At 46.6% G+C, this 17,807-nt stretch overlaps 1 protein-coding gene across 1 annotated transcript in view; it reads left to right on the top strand.

Annotated features, from left to right (window-relative positions):
- rreb1a (ras responsive element binding protein 1a) overlaps positions 1 to 17,807 on the top strand; it is an 83,362-nt gene that overhangs the window by 62,741 nt on the left and 2,814 nt on the right. Inside the window, exons 6-18 of the mRNA XM_070927915.1 lie at positions 1,312 to 1,401; positions 1,812 to 1,975; positions 8,971 to 9,106; positions 9,245 to 9,393; positions 11,875 to 12,064; positions 12,180 to 12,458; positions 12,618 to 13,089; positions 13,202 to 14,936; positions 15,402 to 15,586; positions 15,689 to 15,868; positions 16,605 to 16,766; positions 17,059 to 17,244; positions 17,634 to 17,764. Of these exons, the coding sequence (XP_070784016.1) occupies positions 1,312 to 1,401; positions 1,812 to 1,975; positions 8,971 to 9,106; positions 9,245 to 9,393; positions 11,875 to 12,064; positions 12,180 to 12,458; positions 12,618 to 13,089; positions 13,202 to 14,936; positions 15,402 to 15,586; positions 15,689 to 15,868; positions 16,605 to 16,766; positions 17,059 to 17,244; positions 17,634 to 17,764 (4,059 nt within the window). The remainder of the gene's footprint in view (positions 1 to 1,311; positions 1,402 to 1,811; positions 1,976 to 8,970; positions 9,107 to 9,244; positions 9,394 to 11,874; positions 12,065 to 12,179; positions 12,459 to 12,617; positions 13,090 to 13,201; positions 14,937 to 15,401; positions 15,587 to 15,688; positions 15,869 to 16,604; positions 16,767 to 17,058; positions 17,245 to 17,633; positions 17,765 to 17,807) is intronic.

Below are 17,807 nucleotides of genomic sequence, written 5' to 3'. Positions count from 1 at the left end.
TCCTCTTGTCACCTCTCTCCTTGTTTCCTCTCCTTTCCTCTCTCCTTGTTTCCTCTCCTCTCCTCTTGTCACCTCTCTCCTTGTTTCCTCTCCTTTCCTCTCTCCTTGTTTTCTCTCCTCTCCTCTCTTGTCTGCTGCTCTCTTGTCTCCTCTCGTCATTTTTGCCTCATCGATGTGTACATTTCTGCTCTCTCATCTCCCATCATGCACTGTGGCATTCCACGTCGCGTCATCACTTCCTGTGGCTGAAACAGGAAAAGGGAAGCGCTGCTTCGCTGGCTGTATGAGCGGACGTGTGTGTGTGTGTTTGTGTGTGTGTGTGTGTGTGTGTGTGTGTGTGTGTGTGTGTGTCCGTCCTCCCCTGTGTGACATCCCCTCTCATAATGACCAGTGCAGCGCAACAAGTGTGTGTGTTGCACTGTAAGTGTGTGTGTTGCACTGTAAGTGTGTGTGTTGCACTGTAAGTGTGTGTGTTGTACTTTAAGTGTGTGTGTTGTACTGTAAGTGTGTGTGTTGTACTGTAAGTGTGTGAGTTGTACTGTAAGTGTGTGTGTTGTACTGTAAGTGTGTGTGTGTTGCACTGTAAGTGTGTGTGTTGTACTGTAAGTGTGTGAGTTGTACTGTAAGTGTGTGTGTTGTACTGTAAGTGTGTGTGTGTTGCACTGTAAGTGTGTGTGTTGTACTGTAAGTGTGTGAGTTGTACTGTAAGTGTGTGAGTTGTACTGTAAGTGTGTGTGTTGTACTGTAAGTGTGTGTGTGTTGCACTGTAAGTGTGTGTGTCTCTTAGGTCTGCTGTGACTCAGCTGACCTCAGGTCATCAGGTCACGCTGAGGCTGAACACGACTGTCAGTTTACTTTGATCCTGTGAAACCTCAAAGGAAATGTCTGGTGTCAGTCCGTCTCTCTGTCCTGTCTCACTTCCTGTCTGTGGCTTTCAGCTCTCAGCTCATTGGTTCCTACTGAAGACGTCAATCTTTAAAAACACCTCACAAATATATAGTTTCACTGTAGTTTTTATCAAACAAACAGGAGGAATTAGTACATCTGTTGGGGACTATTTTCAGTGGCGGATTAATCCACATGTGGTGTCAAAATAAACTGCAGTGTGTGTGTGTGTGTGTGTGTCCATGGTGATGAAGGAAAGAAGAGGAAGATGATGTCTGTTGACAGTGAGGTTGTGTGTATTATCCAGAGTAACGAGGACGTTGTGATGGACTCAGTCTACCTGTTGATACACTTTCAAAACTTGCGTTGGTTTTTATGATTAATGTGTTTTTATGTGTTTATCCTTTTGTTCTTGTTGTTGTTCAGGACACCAAAGACGACAGCTCAGCTTTTATCTGTCCGCTGTGTAACAAGAACTGTCAAACACAACACAGCCTCACCATGCACATCAGACAGGTAAATACTAACTACGCTGCTGCTATTACTGCATAAAGACACATTTCTGATGTCGTTTAAGACGTCAAGACTAAGAATAGAAATAACAGCACTGACAGAAGGGACATTTGCTGGTCAAATAAAGATTAAAAATTCTCACTATTATTTATAAAGCATAAAGCTCAGTGGGTTTTACAATCTGTACAGCGTACTACACCCTCTATCCTTAGACCCTCGGTTCAGATAAGGAGGAACTCCACAAAAACATTTAATAGTGGAAAGAAACCTGAGAGAGGAGGGGTCCCTCCTCCGTGACGGACAGAAACAGAATTAAGTAAATCAAGCCCAAAGATATGTGAAGTAAAGTATAGTAGTGGGACTTCCCCCTCTGTAGTTGGTGTTAGTTGACGTACGTACGTTCCTCTCTGCAGCACAACGCCGACACCGGAGCGACGGACCACTCCTGTAGCATCTGTGGGAAGTGCCTGAGCTCGGCCTCGTCGCTGGACAGACACATGCTGGTCCACAGCGGGGAGAGACCCTACAAATGTAACATCTGTGGACAGACCTTCACCACCAACGGCAACATGCACAGGTACACACACACACACACACACACACACACACTCTCTGTACGTCCTGTTCATTCATGAAGCTTTAAAGGAGGAAACTGTCTTTTTAATTATGTGACGTTGCACAAAGTTATTTCTCGACCTTTAACCTCTAAGGTAGAACAAATGTGTAAGATAAAGCAAAGTAAGGCATCATCTCTATTACACATAGACTGGCTGCAGATCAGTGTGTACCTACTGAACACACACACACACCATGTAACCGCGGGCAGAGGAAGTTGGCGTTTAACCCGGTCCCCAATCAACCATGATGGGAGCACAAAACCCAAACTGGTCCTGAGTGTGTGTGTGTGTGTGTGTGGTGGGGGGTTACACAGGAAGTGGGAAGACAACTTTAAACCATCCATCCCCATCACACACACACACACACACACACACACACACACACACAGAACGACGCCCAGTCATTTATCAGTGAAGTCCAGCCTCCACAGTCAGCCTCAACGGTCCCTGCAGCACTATGTGTGTGTGTGTGTGTGTGTGTGTGTGTGTGTGTGTGTGTGTGTGTGTGTTGACCACTGGATGGTAGAAAAAGTACATTGACGTCTGAAACACAGCAGCATGGTTGGCAAAGTGGTGAACTGTAATGAAATGCAGTGAAAATGGTTTGAAGCGTGAAACATGCAGCGTGTTCACGTTTGTTTGGGACAAAAAGACGAATGTTTGCTTCCTCAGACTCTCTTTTCTCCCTCAGTCATGGTGATGGTATGAGGAGGTGTGGGCAGGAAGGAATGACTGTAGGCTGAGAGACAGACAGAGAAATCTGTTAGATGTCACAGCAATTTTCTCAATTATGTTTCCCTCTATTTGTTTTTGTGCTCATTTTGTTTGGGGGGGGGGGGGGACTCCTGTTTCCTGTTACGTCTGTTAAAGACGACGTTAGTTGGACCTGAATGGAAAATTGTCTTTGACTTCAACACTCACAGTTTAAAAAAAGGCATCAGAAACAACATGACTTAAAGCGGCTATAATCAACAGTCTTTGATTAAGTTTGAACTTTTTTTGTATTTATGTCTCTTTAAACCTGCAATAACTGATTTATGTTGAACTTGTGATCAAACAGTTGCTTATCTCCACCTCCAGCAGTCACAGATCAACACGATCATGTGGAGTCGTGTTTGAGTCGCCTGATGAATGAAGTCCAGTATTGTCGGCTCTGTTAGCTCTGTTTCTGGTCTCCTCCACCTCCTGAGGGAAACATCTGGCTCTTTAGCTGCTAAATGCTGCACTATGTTCAGTGAACCAGAACAGATAAACCAGGAGCTGAGAGAGAACCAGGACAGATAGACCAGGAGCCGAGAGTCACTGTGAAACTCTGTGAAGCCGGGAGAAGCTGCAGATTCAGCTGATTCCATTTCTTCTTTGCTGATAATAAAGCGTGAGGAGAGATAAAAGGTTTTTTAAGAGATTTGTTAGCTTTATGAATCCAGAGATTTTGCAGACCAGGAACTGGATCCAAAATGGAACGCACCCCTAGTCTCAGTTTGTGCTAACAGGATCTTCTGCTGCAGCTTCACACCCTGATCTCACCTGCTGCAGCAGAAAGTTGGCGGTCTGGTTTCGTGAGTCTCCTCCCCCTGTGCTGAAAGACAAACTGGAGTCACACTGAGGGAATAACACGGCCTCCTGCAGGCTGCCGACAATCTGGATGCTGATTTCCATCAACACGCCCTGGAAAATGGTTGCGTCATTTTCTCAGAGTCCTGCGAGTATTATAAAACAGAACAAAAAAAATACTGTGAACAGGCCAGATGAAGCTCTGCGCCTTTTTTATTTAGTGCTAATTTACAATGCAAACCAGAGAGGACGCAAAAATAGAGAGGGAGGAAAACGGGAAAGTCTAACATGAGCTCCACATGTGGAGCTGCTTTTTTCTGTCTCTCTCTCCTGGAGGCCTGATTTCACATGCTGCTGTAGGAAAATAAAGAGGAGGCCTGTGTGGATGGAGAGTGGAAAAGAGAAGCAGAGGGAGGAGGGAGAGAGAGGAGGAATCCATTTTGCAGCAGAGCATCCTTTGAAATGTGAAACGCGAGATTTTCCTACTCGACTGTCTTCAAACAGGCAGAGGGAGGGAGGGAGGGAGGGAGGGGGAGAGGAACAAAAAGAAGGAAAGAGATGAGAGTGAGATGTAGGCGATGGATGGAAAGAAGGAGGGAAAACGGAGGATTTGAACCTCCATGTGTCATCGTGTGTGATGAATTCCCATCCTGGTTCGGAAAAATCTGAAATGTTTTGTTGCCAATTAAGGAGAAAAATGTAGAGAAATCGAGTATGAAAAGCCCCAAAACTTCTGATGCAGCAGGAGAACGAGGGGGAGAAACGGAGGCAGAAAATAAAAATCTGTTGCACACACAGAGGAATCCATTTTGCAGCACATCATCCCTGAAATGTGAAACTAGTTTTTCTAGTTGTTTTTTTTGCATAAAGGCCTGCAGGCGTCATCCACCCTCACAGAGAGGAAGAGAGATGATGGTGATGCTTTTTCCACCCAAACATCAACTGTATTCATAGTCTAGAAAATGACCTGTGTTGGAGCATGGCCGGACTAAACTGCTGTGGGGCCCTGAGCTGTGGGCCCCTTCACTCCGACCTGTTCGTGGTCATTTGCTTAAACACAAATTCAGGAAATATGCAGCATGTAAATTTTGACACAGACGAGACCGAGGTTTGGGTCGAGACATTTCGATAAGGATCCATTAAATTTGAGCGGGACATTTTCCAGGTGCTCTCTGATGGACGAACTATGTAACTGCATTTCTGCAATTTCTTGTTACTCACAAAACTGCTGTGTAATGTAAATGAATACCAGGTAAATATGTCTCTTTTGTTTCAGTTGTGCGCCAAAAAGTATTTTACATTTGATTTTTTTAAAATGGCTCTTTATCATAATAAAGTAGTCTGGTAACGCTTACTTATTATTTTATTCATTTCCTGTTGGTGTCCACAGAAGTTTGGTAGAAAGATGTAATTCGGCACCAATTGTAAGAAACATAAAGACGACTAATTAATCTCAGTTAATTCCTAGAGTAACGTCACAGCAGTTGAGCTGAACATGCAGAAGTGTCAAATGTGTCTACAGGCAAGCGTACAATTCGGCATTTATGGAGAATAAAGTTTACAATAATAATATTTAATCAATATAATACATTCGTTGTAGGAAGTGTCTTTATTATTATTAGGACAATAAACCGTTGCCATCGTTTGTCCATTGTCGACCACAGACATCGAGCGATCTCTCTGATGGTCTTCACATCGTCTTCAAAAGCTTTAAACGAGTGTAAAAACTCTCGATGTTCAGTTTTTCAGACAGAAAGATTGAAAGCAGAAGAAAAAGTGAAGCACAGATGGAGAGAACCAGAGAGCAGCATCACATGAGCCGTCTTCTCTCGGCCCTCTCTCGGCTCTGTTGTGAGGCCGTTGGGCCTGGTTGCCATGGTGAGGCATCCCATTAGCCTATTATGGGCTGGCAGCGGTGTGCTGAGCCGTGATTGGCCCTCGGGGGCTGCTGCATGTTTGAGCCGAAGAGAAGAAGAGAGGAGCTGCTCTCTGTTTCTGTCTGAGAAAGTTCAGTTCATCCTTCTGCCTCAGTCCTTCTTTACTTTACTTCCTTCTTCACTTCCTTCCTTTCCTCCATCCTCACTTCCTCTGAGGGAGGAGTGCGAGCCAACATTTGAAGTTGGACATTTCTCCTCTTTGTCTCTCTCTTCTTCCTTCTTTCCCTCCTGAGGGTTGAAATGAAACTGTTGTTTGAAACGTGCACAGTGTGAAAGCCTGAGCTCTGACTGACTCAACAGCACCCCCTGTGGTGATGTGGAGGAACTGCTACTACTACTAGGGGGGGCGTCACACTAGTACATTGCTACTGTTTGTACTACTGTTGGTACTACTACTACTACTACTACTGCAGAGGCCAAGTGTCAGATCTAGTTTTCGAACCCAGTCGTGAAAATACTGCTACTGTTAGTTAAGAAGTGCTGCTGTTACTGCTACTAGTACTACAACCAAGGGTAGAATTAGAAGTAGTACTACAACCAGTACTGCTGTATTATTACTACTGTAACTACTACTCCTCTTTCACTACTGTGGTACTAGTGCTACTTTTATTGCTACTGCCACAACTATTACTACTATTAATAGCACTCCAGCTGCAGGGCTGCTTGTAACAATACTGCTACTACTACTTCTGCTGCTACTGGTACTTGTACTACTATTATGACAAATACTAAAATACAAAATTCTGTATCAGATGAAATTGTGACTATTAGTTTGATAGCGATTCAGTAGTAGTACTGCGTGTGTGTCTTTCTACTGAAATAGATAAATATTCTCTGTACACAATCCCAACAAATAAAACTTTAAACGTAGTAGTGGTTGTATTTTTAATACATTAGTGCATACTTTTTTTTATTTCTCATGCTCACTTCTGATTTGTTCTAGTTTTTTTAGCACCACCTTTATAAGCACCACCACCACTTCTACTACTGTCAGTACTCCTACTTCTACAAGTACTACTTCTGTGGCTACTACTGCCAATACATACAATATACTGCAATACATGTTGTTAAGCATGTAAATGTGATGAACTGCAGTACTTCTTGTGTTTTCTCTGTGTGTGTGTGTGTGTGTGTGTGTGTGTGTGTGTGTGTGTGTGTGTGTGTGTGTGTGTGTGTGTGTGTGTGTGTACACTGATATGTTGAGTTGAGCAGCTGTTGGCGACTCAAACGTCACACACACACACACACACACACACACACACACACACACACACACACACACATGCAGCAGGATTGCGTCTCTGCTGACTCGGCATGTTTCCCGCTCTCTGATTGGTCGGCCCTGGGGTCACAGTACAGTTTGGGCCGAGAAGACTTTGCTCTCTTGTTGGTCTGCCTCCTCTCTGTTTCCCTTCACTGATCTGATTGGTTAATAAACAACTTCCTGTCAGCTGGTCCCAGATCTGCTGACTCCGTCACTCTGTCAGGACCTCTTATGGGCGTCCAGCCTGCTGCCTGTCGGGTCCTATTAATAGATGACCACATCCAATCCCACCACCTTCTCCCCTCTTCCCTTTACCTCTCTTCTCCTCATCTCCTTTCCTTTACTGTCCTTACTTTGTCTCCTCTCTCCTTCCCCTCATCTTGTTTCCTCCCCTCTCCTTGTTTCCTTCCCCTTCTCTCCTCTCTCCCTCCTCTCCTTTCCTCTTTCTCTCTTCTCATTTCCTCATCTCCTCTCCTTTCCTTTCCACCACCTCCTCTCCTGTTCCATTACCTCCTATGTCTCCTGTACCTCCTTTCCTCTCCCCTTCTTGTCTCCTCTCCTTTCTCCTTTCATTGTTTCCTCTTCTCTCTCCTTTCCTGCTTCTCTCATAGCCTTGTCTCCTATCCTCTCTTCTCTCCTTTCTTCCTCTACTTTCCTTGTGTCCTTTCCTTTCTTCCTCTCCTCTTCTCTTTGAACTTGTGTAAACTGATACCTTTGCTAGCGCCACGTGCTAGCTAGCTGGATGACCTTTACACACACACACACACACACACACACACACTCTAACATAGCAAAGCATGCTAACAGGCTGCACACTTTCTCACGCTTCTAGTGACACTAGAATCACATCCTCCTCCTCCTCCTCCTCCTCCTCTTCAACTACCAGGTGTACAGAAACAAAATGTCTCCTTCATCACATTTCTGTTTTTTTTAATCAGAGACGAAACAAAACGCTGTACAAGATGCACAAAGTACTCAAAGCAAGCAAGAACAAACAAAAGCTACAGAAAAATAAATACAATATGGCACCATAACACTGTACACAGAGGTACCACATGGGAACTGAATAACTCCAATATGGTGACACAGTTAAATGTACTAATATAATCACTACAAACAACCAAATCAGCTGTTTAAATCAAGTTTTACTTTGAATCAGAGACGTGGACGATGATCAGAAGACTTTTCTTGTTTGATTTTCTTTCTTTCTGGACGTGACGCTCAAGAAGCAGAAGAAACTTCCTGCTGTGACCTCAGGGCTTCCTCCTCATCTCCGCCGGCCTTATATGGCTGTCACACTGCTGTGTGTGTAATTATGTGATAATTGCACATACTTACAGATCATTATAGGCCGAGTGTGTGTGTGTGTGTGTGTGTGTGTGTGTGTGTGGTATCCATATTGTATCCACATTCCCAGCTGATGAAGTTGGATCAGGGAATCTGAGTGAGTAAGTTAAAGCAGCTAATCAGGAAAAAGTGTTCTTACTCGCACTCCCAGAATCCCCTGCTTTCTACCCATAAATCCCAGCAGTTTTACATCCCCAGCAACATCCTGGTAGAGTGACAAACTAAGTAAATAAGATAGAAATTAAGTTATTTATTTATTTTTTGCTATAACTTAAGTCCTGGCAGTCTGGAATCTCTTTTCTTTGGACTTGCAGTAATTTGTAATCATTTTGGAGAGCAGTAGTAGTCTCTAACACACTTTAATTTGTCTGTAACTTATCAGCTATAAATGTCAGTGCTACCTGCTGCAGACCCTCATAAACCAATTCAAAGAAGTCTTTCTACAGTATTAAGTTGCTCGGATAGCATAACAACGCACGATCTCACATAACCCTAACCCAATCCCAAAGACTTAATTCTTAGTCCTAATTACACGAGGTCATCACCGCAAAACTAAAGTTTCCTGCAAACAGAGTCAAACACCGTCAGGATGTTTTCAGGCTCCTTAAATAGCACTGCAGGTTTGTTCTGCTCTGGTTTTCAGACATACCCAGAATCCCTTGGGGTTTTAGGGTGATTGGCATTCACCACGCTAATGGTCTCTTGTTGGAGACAATTTCAGGTGTTTCGTTGCAGTTATCTTCTTCTGAACTGTGTTGTTCACACCTGGACAAACACGCTGACTAAAAGCTTGAAAGCCCTGCAGTTTGTAGTTTTAAATTAAAACGAACCTCTGACCCTTCATCTCTCTCAGACATATGAAGATCCATGAAAAGGACCCGGCCAGCGGTCTGCTCCCCGTCAGCCCCCCCTCCCCCACCAAACGCCGCCGTCCATCCGTCAAGAGGAGGCAGGAGGAGGAGAACGGAGAGGAGCCGCCCAGCAAGAAGGTAGAGACACACACACTTCCAACACATTTCAACCAGGCTGGCACTCTATTGTTGATAAAGGTTTGATAACTAATGAATAAATAATGATGCAGTGATGTTGGTGTGTTAACGTGTGTGTGTGTGTGTGTGTGTTTTCAGGTGGTGGAGGACGCGGCGTCGGAGGAGTCGTCAGCGGCGGTTCGTGGAGCGGAGGAGGAGCTGCTGCCTTGTCCAATCTGCTTCAAGACCTGCAGCTCCAGACTGGAGCTGGACGCACACATGGACGCACACCCCGACACCGCACTGAGGTACACACACACACACACACACACACACACACACACACACTACTGCAGTTCAGAGAGACATTGTACTTTGACACTTGACAAAACACATTTGATATGCTGATATGATGTGATGCAGTATTATACTACTAATCTACCCGGTAGTACACAAAGGGTCTAAAATGCTCTTACATGTATTTGTTAGATAGATTGATAAAAACAAAATAATATAATAATCTATGATAATATAAAACTTTGAAATGAGCCATTCTGCATGAGTACTTTTACTTTTGATACTTAAAGTATATTTTGTTGATGATTTAGATATTATTTTATATATATTTTTAGACTGTTACTATATAAGTAAAGGATCTGAGTTCTTCTCCCACTGCTGGTTGTAATGTAATGTTCCCAGTCTTTATGCTAAGCTAAGCTAACTGGCTGTAGCTTCATATTTAAAGTACAGACATGTGATTGGTATCAAACTTCTCAGCTAACTCTCAGCAAGCTAATAGCTAAAAGCTAATAGTTTCTTTAAATGACAAAATGATGCAAGTTGGTGAGAGGCTGTTTACTGCTTCCCTGAACATGCATATATGTGGTTTAGAGATTTATCTTTAAGTTTAGATAAGTCTCAACCAGATCCTGGACTAATTAGCAGGCAGGGAGTCAAACAGGGAGGGAGGAGAGGATGAAAGAAGGAGGGAGGAGGAGGAAGAGGAGGAGGAGGAGGAGGAGGGATGAGAAGAGAAGGGAGTAGATCAGTCATTAAGAGATAAAAAGGCGGAGGGAGGGATGAAATAGAGAGACGAAAACGAGGGTCAGTTTAAAGAACAGGGAAAGACGGACGGACGGATGGGGGGGGGGGGGGGGGGGGTAATAGGTCACAAGTGGCCGAGAGAGAGAGACACCTTAATAAGTCACAGACAGGAGGAGGTTTCAGGACACGCTCGGCCAGGCCTCGTTGCCACGACGACACCCCCACCCCTCCTGGAAAAAAAAAGAAAAGGAAGAAAAAGACAGTCTGTAACCATGGTAACAAAACTCCTAACGAGCCCTCACACACACACAGCTTGAGTTCAAAGTTTGAAGTGTGTTGATCGTGTTCTCCTCTGTGTGCACCGTGAGAGAGAAGGACAGGAAGGAAGAGAGAAAAGCATGGAGGACTGGGACATAAAGTTTGTCTCGTAAGAAAAAAGAAACCGAAAAAATACAAAGAGAGAGAGAGACAGAGAGAGACAGAGAGAGACACACAGAGAGAGAGACACAGAGAGAGAGAGACAGAGAGACACAGAGAGACAGAGAGAGAGACACAGAGAGACAGAGAGAGACACACAGAGAGACACAGAGAGAGAGACACAGAGAGACAGAGAGAGACAGAGAGAGACACACAGAGAGAGAGACACAGAGAGACAGAGAGAGAGACACAGAGAGACAGAGAGAGAGACACAGAGAGACAGAGAGAGACACACAGAGAGACACAGAGAGAGAGACACAGAGAGACACAGAGACAGAGAGAGAGACACAGAGAGACAGAGAGAGAGACAGAGAGAGACACAGAGAGACACAGAGAGACAGAGAGAGAGACACAGAGAGACAGAGAGAGACACAGAGAGACAGAGAGAGAGACACAGAGACAGAGAGAGAGAGACAGAGAGACAGAGAGAGAGACAGACACAGAGAGAGACAGAGAGAGACACAGAGAGAGAGAGATACAGAGAGACAGAGAGAGAGACAGACACAGAGAGAGAGACAGAGAGACACAGAGAGACACAGAGAGAGACAGAGAGACACAGAGAGAGACACAGAGAGACACAGAGAGAGAGAGCAGCAGCAGGCGGCGCTCAGCTCGTCATGGAGGGAGGCAGGAATATTTAGCTGTAAATCCTCACTAATCAGCCTGTAAGAGGATCGACTGAAGTGGAGGGAGGAGAGCAGGGAAGGAGGGATGGAGGGAGAGAGGAGGAGGAGGAAGAAGATGGAGGGATGGAGAGAGAGAGAGGAGAAGGAGGAAGATGGAGGGAGAGAGGAGGAGGAGGAAGAAGATGGAGGGATGGAGAGAGAGGGAGGGAGAGAGAGAGGAGGAGGAGGAAGATGGAGGGATGGAGAGAGAGAGGAGGAGGAAGATGGAGGGAGGGAGGGAGGAAGATGGAGGGATGGAGAGAGAGAGAGAGAGAGGGAGTGAGAGAGAGAGGAGGAGGAGGAAGATGGAGGGAGGGAGGGAGGAGGAGGAAGATGGAGGGATGGAGGGAGAGAGAGGAGGAAGATGGAGGGATGGAGAGAGAGAGAGAGAGAGAGAGGAGGAAGATGGAGGGAGGGAGGGAGGAGGAGGAAGATGGAGGGATGGAGGGAGAGAGAGGAGGAAGATGGAGGGATGGAGGGAGAGAGAGGAGGAAGATGGAGGGATGGAGAGAGAGAGGAGGGAGGAACTCAAACTAGACTTTGATTTCATACGTCCGAAGTGACAGAACTGTTAATGGAGGTTCCTTTGTTGTGTCTCTGCAGGTGTGATCTCTGCTGCCTGTCTTTCCGAACCCACCGTGGTTTGTTGCGCCACAACGCAGGGGTTCATAAGCTGCTCCCTCAGGACCCCAGCGGCCGCCCCTTCATCCAGAACAACCCCTCCATCCCCACAGGCTTCAACGACCTGGCCTTCATAGACTTCTCCTGCAAGAAGTTCGCTCACATCGCACAGGTATCAACGCTTTAAAGGACCGTACAACTGATGATACATCAAACTCTTCCATAGACATCAGTCATACCATCAGTTTTTAGGGTCAGTATTTAGTCAACTCTTTCTTCCCTTCCAGGTCTGGTGTGAGACAAACCTTCGTCGCTGTATCAGTAAGTTTCATCGGTTCGTTTGTGATTGCTGCGACAAGGCGTTCCCCCTTCGCTCTGCCTTGGACCTTCATAAAACCACCTCCCACCCTGAAAAACCCACCACCACTGACACACAGGAAACAGAGGATGAAGCAGAAGATGGAGCTGCAGAAAACGGCGTTGAGAGCGGCAGTCAGGAGAAGGAAGACCTGCCCTCGGAGCAGGCCAGCTTCTTGGAAGTGCTGGGTCTTCAGCACGTTTCTAAGGTAAGCTTTGGAAACAAATTTTTCGTCATCAAGGGGGCTTACAAATCAAGTCTCATTAAGGAGATGGAAGAAATAGTAAATATTAACGTTAAAGCCATAAGGAATGCTGTAATGCAGCCCTGTAACTGTCCTCTGATGGATACGGTCTTTATTTCTCAGGTGAAGTCTGGTCCCACAGACGATGAGATCCATCAGGCCCACCTGGACAGCATCAAGGTGATCCACGTGGAGCCGCCATCCTCAAGCCTTCCCCAGGAGCCGGCCTCGGCCTACCTGTCCGGAGGTCTGGGGCTGACTTTGGGGCTGGGTGTTGGTGGTCTGACGGCCCTCAGCATACCACTGCTGGAAGCCTCGGGCTCCGTCTCCGCCCTACAGGGTCTCTCCCAGAGAGACGCCCTGAGCCTGCTCTCCCTGCAGCCCTTCTCGACCGGCTTTCTCTTGCAGCCTGACGGGGGCGCTGCAACAGGTAGTGCGGCCTCATCTGGGGTCAAACCTGGAGAGGCAGGCGGAGCCGGGGTCATGGAGCTGGCAGATATTCAGCAGATCCTCAAAGTGGCGACTGCAGCGCCGAATCAGATGGGACTGACCCTCCCACCTCTGGCCAAAGCTCCAGGATTTGCTGGAGGTCAAGGTGGGCGTCGGCTCGCGTTTGTCACTCAATCAATTTGTTTCTTAAAGACTCTGTGACTCCCAGGAGTAGTATCAAAAAAGAGACTCAATGACTCTGTTTCTTTCTCCTCCAGGTCAAGTCCAGGGTCAGAAGGCGATGCCTCCACTGAAGCCCAAACCTCCCATCACTCCTCGCTCCAGCCTCACGGCGACGACTCCTCCACCCCTCCAGAGCTCCCAGCAGGCCTCACTGGGCTGCATCAGCCCCAGCCTACCACCTCCCACCCCAACTCTCTTCAAAACACCCTCCTCATCCTCTTCATCTGGGAACGGAGGGCAATTGGACGCAGAGTGTATAGGTGACGCTCACACGCCTTTATCTGATTCGCCACCAGCTGCTACCACAGCAGTGCATGAGGAGGCGGGACTTAGCGGGAGAAAGCCAGGAACCAAAGGGGGAAACAACGCCGGCTCGGCTAAAGGCTCATTCCCGTGCCGATTCTGTGACCAGGTGTTTGCCTTCTCTGGCGTCCTGCAGGCTCACATGCGCTTCCACCTCGGCATCCTTCCCCACCAGTGCAACATTTGCGACTATGTGGCTCCAGACAAAGCCACGCTGATCCGACACCTGCGGACACACAGCGGTGAGCGGCCGTATGTCTGCCGGGTCTGCCATTATCCTTTCACTGTCAAGGCCAACTGCGAGCGCCACCTCAGGAAGAAGCACGCCAAGACCTCGAGGAAGGACATCGAGAAAAACATCAAGTACGTCACCTCCACCACCACAGCGAACATCGCAGCAGCAATCACTGCTGCAACAACCACCACCACCCAGGACATGGAGACGGGCTGCACCGGAGCTGAGACGACATGCCGGTTCTGCGGTGAGGACCTGAAGAACTACCGGGCGCTGCAGATCCACCTGCGCACACACAACGGCTGCCAGAGGAAGCCGTTCGAGTGCCGGCGCTGTGGTGCTGCCTTCCTGGCCAAGCGCAACTGCATCCACCATCTGCTCAAGCAGCACCCCGAGGTGCAGGAGAGGGAGATCGAAGAGCATATCTCCACCCTGTTGCCTGCCGCCGTTCCCGCCGCTACTGTCACCTCTGGCCGAGCTGCTGCGGCAAGTCAGATGGCGCTGAACGGGAGCAGTCAGCCTCCGATTCAGGCGCTCCAAGCAGTGAAGGTGGAGGAGCTGGCTAACGTGATTTATCCTACAGAACTGGACCAGCCGCTGGACTTCTCCGCCAAGAGTCGTGGATCCGGCAGCCAGGCGGGGTCTCCTGGGGTCAAACTGGAGAGCGTCTCCCCCAGCTTCGACTGTTCTGTCCTGGACCAGCCCATCGATCTGTCCATCCCCAGCAAGAGGCAGAGGAGGGAGGCAGTGAGCGCTGGAGAGAAGAGGGAGATCAAGACGGAGCAGAGCGGCAGCAGCATCGTCGAGCAGCAGCATGCTCAAGCTCTGTCCAAGGAGGAGAAGACTGCAAACACCCTGCCTCCTCTGCACCATCACCCGCAGCTCGGCTGCTACCAGCTCCCCCCTGGATCCACCCCGCCCCCCGGCTCCCTCCCCAACCTCAACAACTCGACACGAGCCCAACGCCTCAAACCCCTGCTCCCCAAACCGGCCTCCTCCACCTCCTCATCGCCCTCCACTGCCCTCAAGGAGCTCCCTCCTCTGGCCTCCATCGCTCAGATCATCCACTCCGTCTCCGGAGCTCCAGACCTGCTGAAGAGAGAGGCTGTTGCGCTGGAGGGCAAAACCCAGGCGGTTGTCTCTTCCCCTCAGGCTGATTCTTCTGCAGACGCCCCAGGACCGTCAACCGTTCTAGAGACTCAAAGTGACGACACGACTGAAGGGTCTTCCAGGTATGGGAGCTTCATCAATAACGTGTGCCATGTTTCTGTTCTCAAGCAGGGAAAATAATGCTTTATCATCAACTGCTAATAGATTTGAATTTAATGGGGAAGAAACATTCACAGGTTTTGCATGCATACACATATTCAAACAACAAATAAGTCTTTTATTGCTTATTTACAGAAAAACTGTGAATAAGGAACAAAAAACATAGTAAAGGAGCACTTATAAAGTACAATTGTAGAGAGGGAAAAAGGTGTTCAGTCTTGTGCTGTTGCCTGTCGACTTGAAAGTCTTTTAACTCCCAATTTGGTTCCTACATTGGTTTGTAAACTTGTAGCATGCGCCGCCAAACATGGAGCCATTCTTGTTATTACCACCAGATGGCGCCAAAGTAAAAGAAATAAAGTCCTACAAACACTGACTTCCGGTCTGTAAATGCTGTTGTGCTTTTTCTCCTCCTCTTTGTCCAACAGAAAGCGGTCCAGGAAGAAACCTGCTGCCCTGGCAGTGAAGGAGAAGACCATTGTGAACAGCAGTGGCATCGACCTGGAGTCCAGCGGGGAGTTTGCCAGTGTGGAGAAGATGCTGGCCACCACTGACGCCAACAAGTTCAGCACCTACCTGCAGACCGGAGCTGCAGACCTGGGAGGAAAGAGAGGTAGGAGGAGGGACAAATTCAAGACAGTCTGAGTGGATGATTGATTGAAATGAGGAATAGATGATACACTGAGATTTAATTCAAAACCCTCCCTGTGAACAGATGTAGAGGAGGAGAAGGAGGGAGGAGCGAGGGAGGAGGTGAAGCCAGCGGCGGTGGGGCCGCAGTCCAAAGGAAAAAAGAACGCCTACTCCAACTCTGTCCAGAAGATGACCTGCCCCTTCTGCCCCCGAGTGTTCCCCTGGGCCAGCTCTCTGCAGAGACACATGCTGACACACACCGGTAAAGCTCAACCACCAGTCCAGCACTAACATCAACATACAGATGATTCATTCAGGTCAGAAGCTGGTTAAACATCGTCCGAAAGCCAGACAAAGCCTCCTTTTGCTAAAGAGTTGAAATTAATGACAAACATTACCTCTTTAGAGTCTCTATACAAAACGACTAATAATTGGTCCCATTTGTTTATTTATGTTAAAAAAGAGAAATAATTAGCAGTAAATGTTGAAAAGTTGTACTTTAATCATACATTTTTCTTCTTAGTGGGTTGTCTTTTATTTCTATTAGCTGTTTATTATTTTAGTCTTATATTAGCTACCAATGATGGAAAGTAACTGAGCACATTTACTCAAGTACTGTACAATTCTGAGGTACTTGTACTTTACTTTACATTTATTGCTACTTAATACTTCAACTCCACTACGTTTTAGAGGGAAATCTTGTACTTTTTGCTCCACTGCATTTATCTGACAGTTATACTAGTTACTAGTTACTTTTCAGATTAAAATTTTACATTAATAAAATCACATAAGCTTATAAAATACAAAAAAGCAGTGTCTGTTTTGGGGTACATTTTGATCATAATATTTAGTACTTTTACGAAGTATTTCTTGCACCACCATTAGCTATTCTACATGTCCACATTTGTTTCATTTGTTTTGTTACCTGTTCATTAATAAAGTTATAAAACAAAAGACATGTTTGCCTCTTTTCACTTAAATCCTTTGTCTTTTTTCAGGCCAAAAGCCTTTCCCATGTCCGAAGTGCGATGCCTTTTTCTCCACCAAATCGAACTGTGAGCGCCACCTGCTGAGGAAACACGGCGTGACGCACCGAACGCTGCGACGCAACGGTGCCCTCGCCAAGAAAGACGGAGATGAAGGCTCGCACGAGAGCGCAGGTCAGAAACATCTCAAATTTAAAAGTATGACACAACAAATCTAGTTTCTAGTTTTAGTAACACAGATTTAGAGATCCAGTATGTTTGGTTAAATTTGATCTTTTCAAACTTATACTACAGAGTCAGAAAAATAAGCAGAATTTTCGAAAAGCAGAATTCTGTTTCTTCATATTTACTTCTCCGGGAATAATCTCAAGATTTCTGATATTCGTCTCACTTGGGAAGCGCTGACTTACTGCATGTTCACTGTATTGGTTGTATTGGTCGTATTGATTTGTGTGTTGTGTTACAGAGAGTCAGTCAGAGACGGAGCAGGTAGGATCAGAAGCACAAGACCTCAGCAGCCTCACCACCTCCACAGATGCAGGCCCCGCCCCCACAGATGCAGGCCCCTCCCCTGCAGCGGAGAGTCCTGCCCCTTCAGATCAAGAAGAGGCGGAGTCAACATCCCCAAGCCCCACCCACAAACCAAACAAGGGTTAGTTATTGGAAATGAGTAGAACTGAAACTGAAATTTCGATTGATATTCAAGTCATTCTTCAAGCAAAAATGTAAATTATTCTCTGGTTCCAGGATCTCAGGTGGGAAGATTTGCTGCTTTTCTTTGTTTTATGTGATAATTAACTTTTTTGAAGTGTTGGTCAGACGAGGCATTTGAAGACACTGCCTTGTGCTATGGAATAAATCTGATGAATAAAGACTAAAAAATAAAGGCATAAAATGTCCACAAAAACTTAAATAGTTAAGAGCACTTACAGATTTTTAAAGGTTTTTCTAAGTGGAAGTTAGATGTCATATTTCAGAACCTTTTCTATTTATTATTTTTTACATTTATTTAATATATATTTTTGTGTGTTTGTGCTGCAGGTTGCAGCCCAGCTGCCAGTGTTGCAGAGCAGCACCAGACAGAAACCACAGAGCAGCCGGACCAGCAGGGGGCGCCAGAGACCAGAGCAAAGAAAGAAAGAAAACAGCCTCCACAGAGCAACAGCGCCAAGGTAAAAGCTACCTGAGCTTTCATCACTATTGACATGCACTCAG

Source organism: Enoplosus armatus, chromosome 21, assembly GCF_043641665.1.
Source record: "Enoplosus armatus isolate fEnoArm2 chromosome 21, fEnoArm2.hap1, whole genome shotgun sequence".
Lineage (NCBI taxonomy): Eukaryota > Metazoa > Chordata > Actinopteri > Centrarchiformes > Enoplosidae > Enoplosus > Enoplosus armatus.
This window is presented reverse-complemented; position numbering and strand designations above follow the sequence as displayed.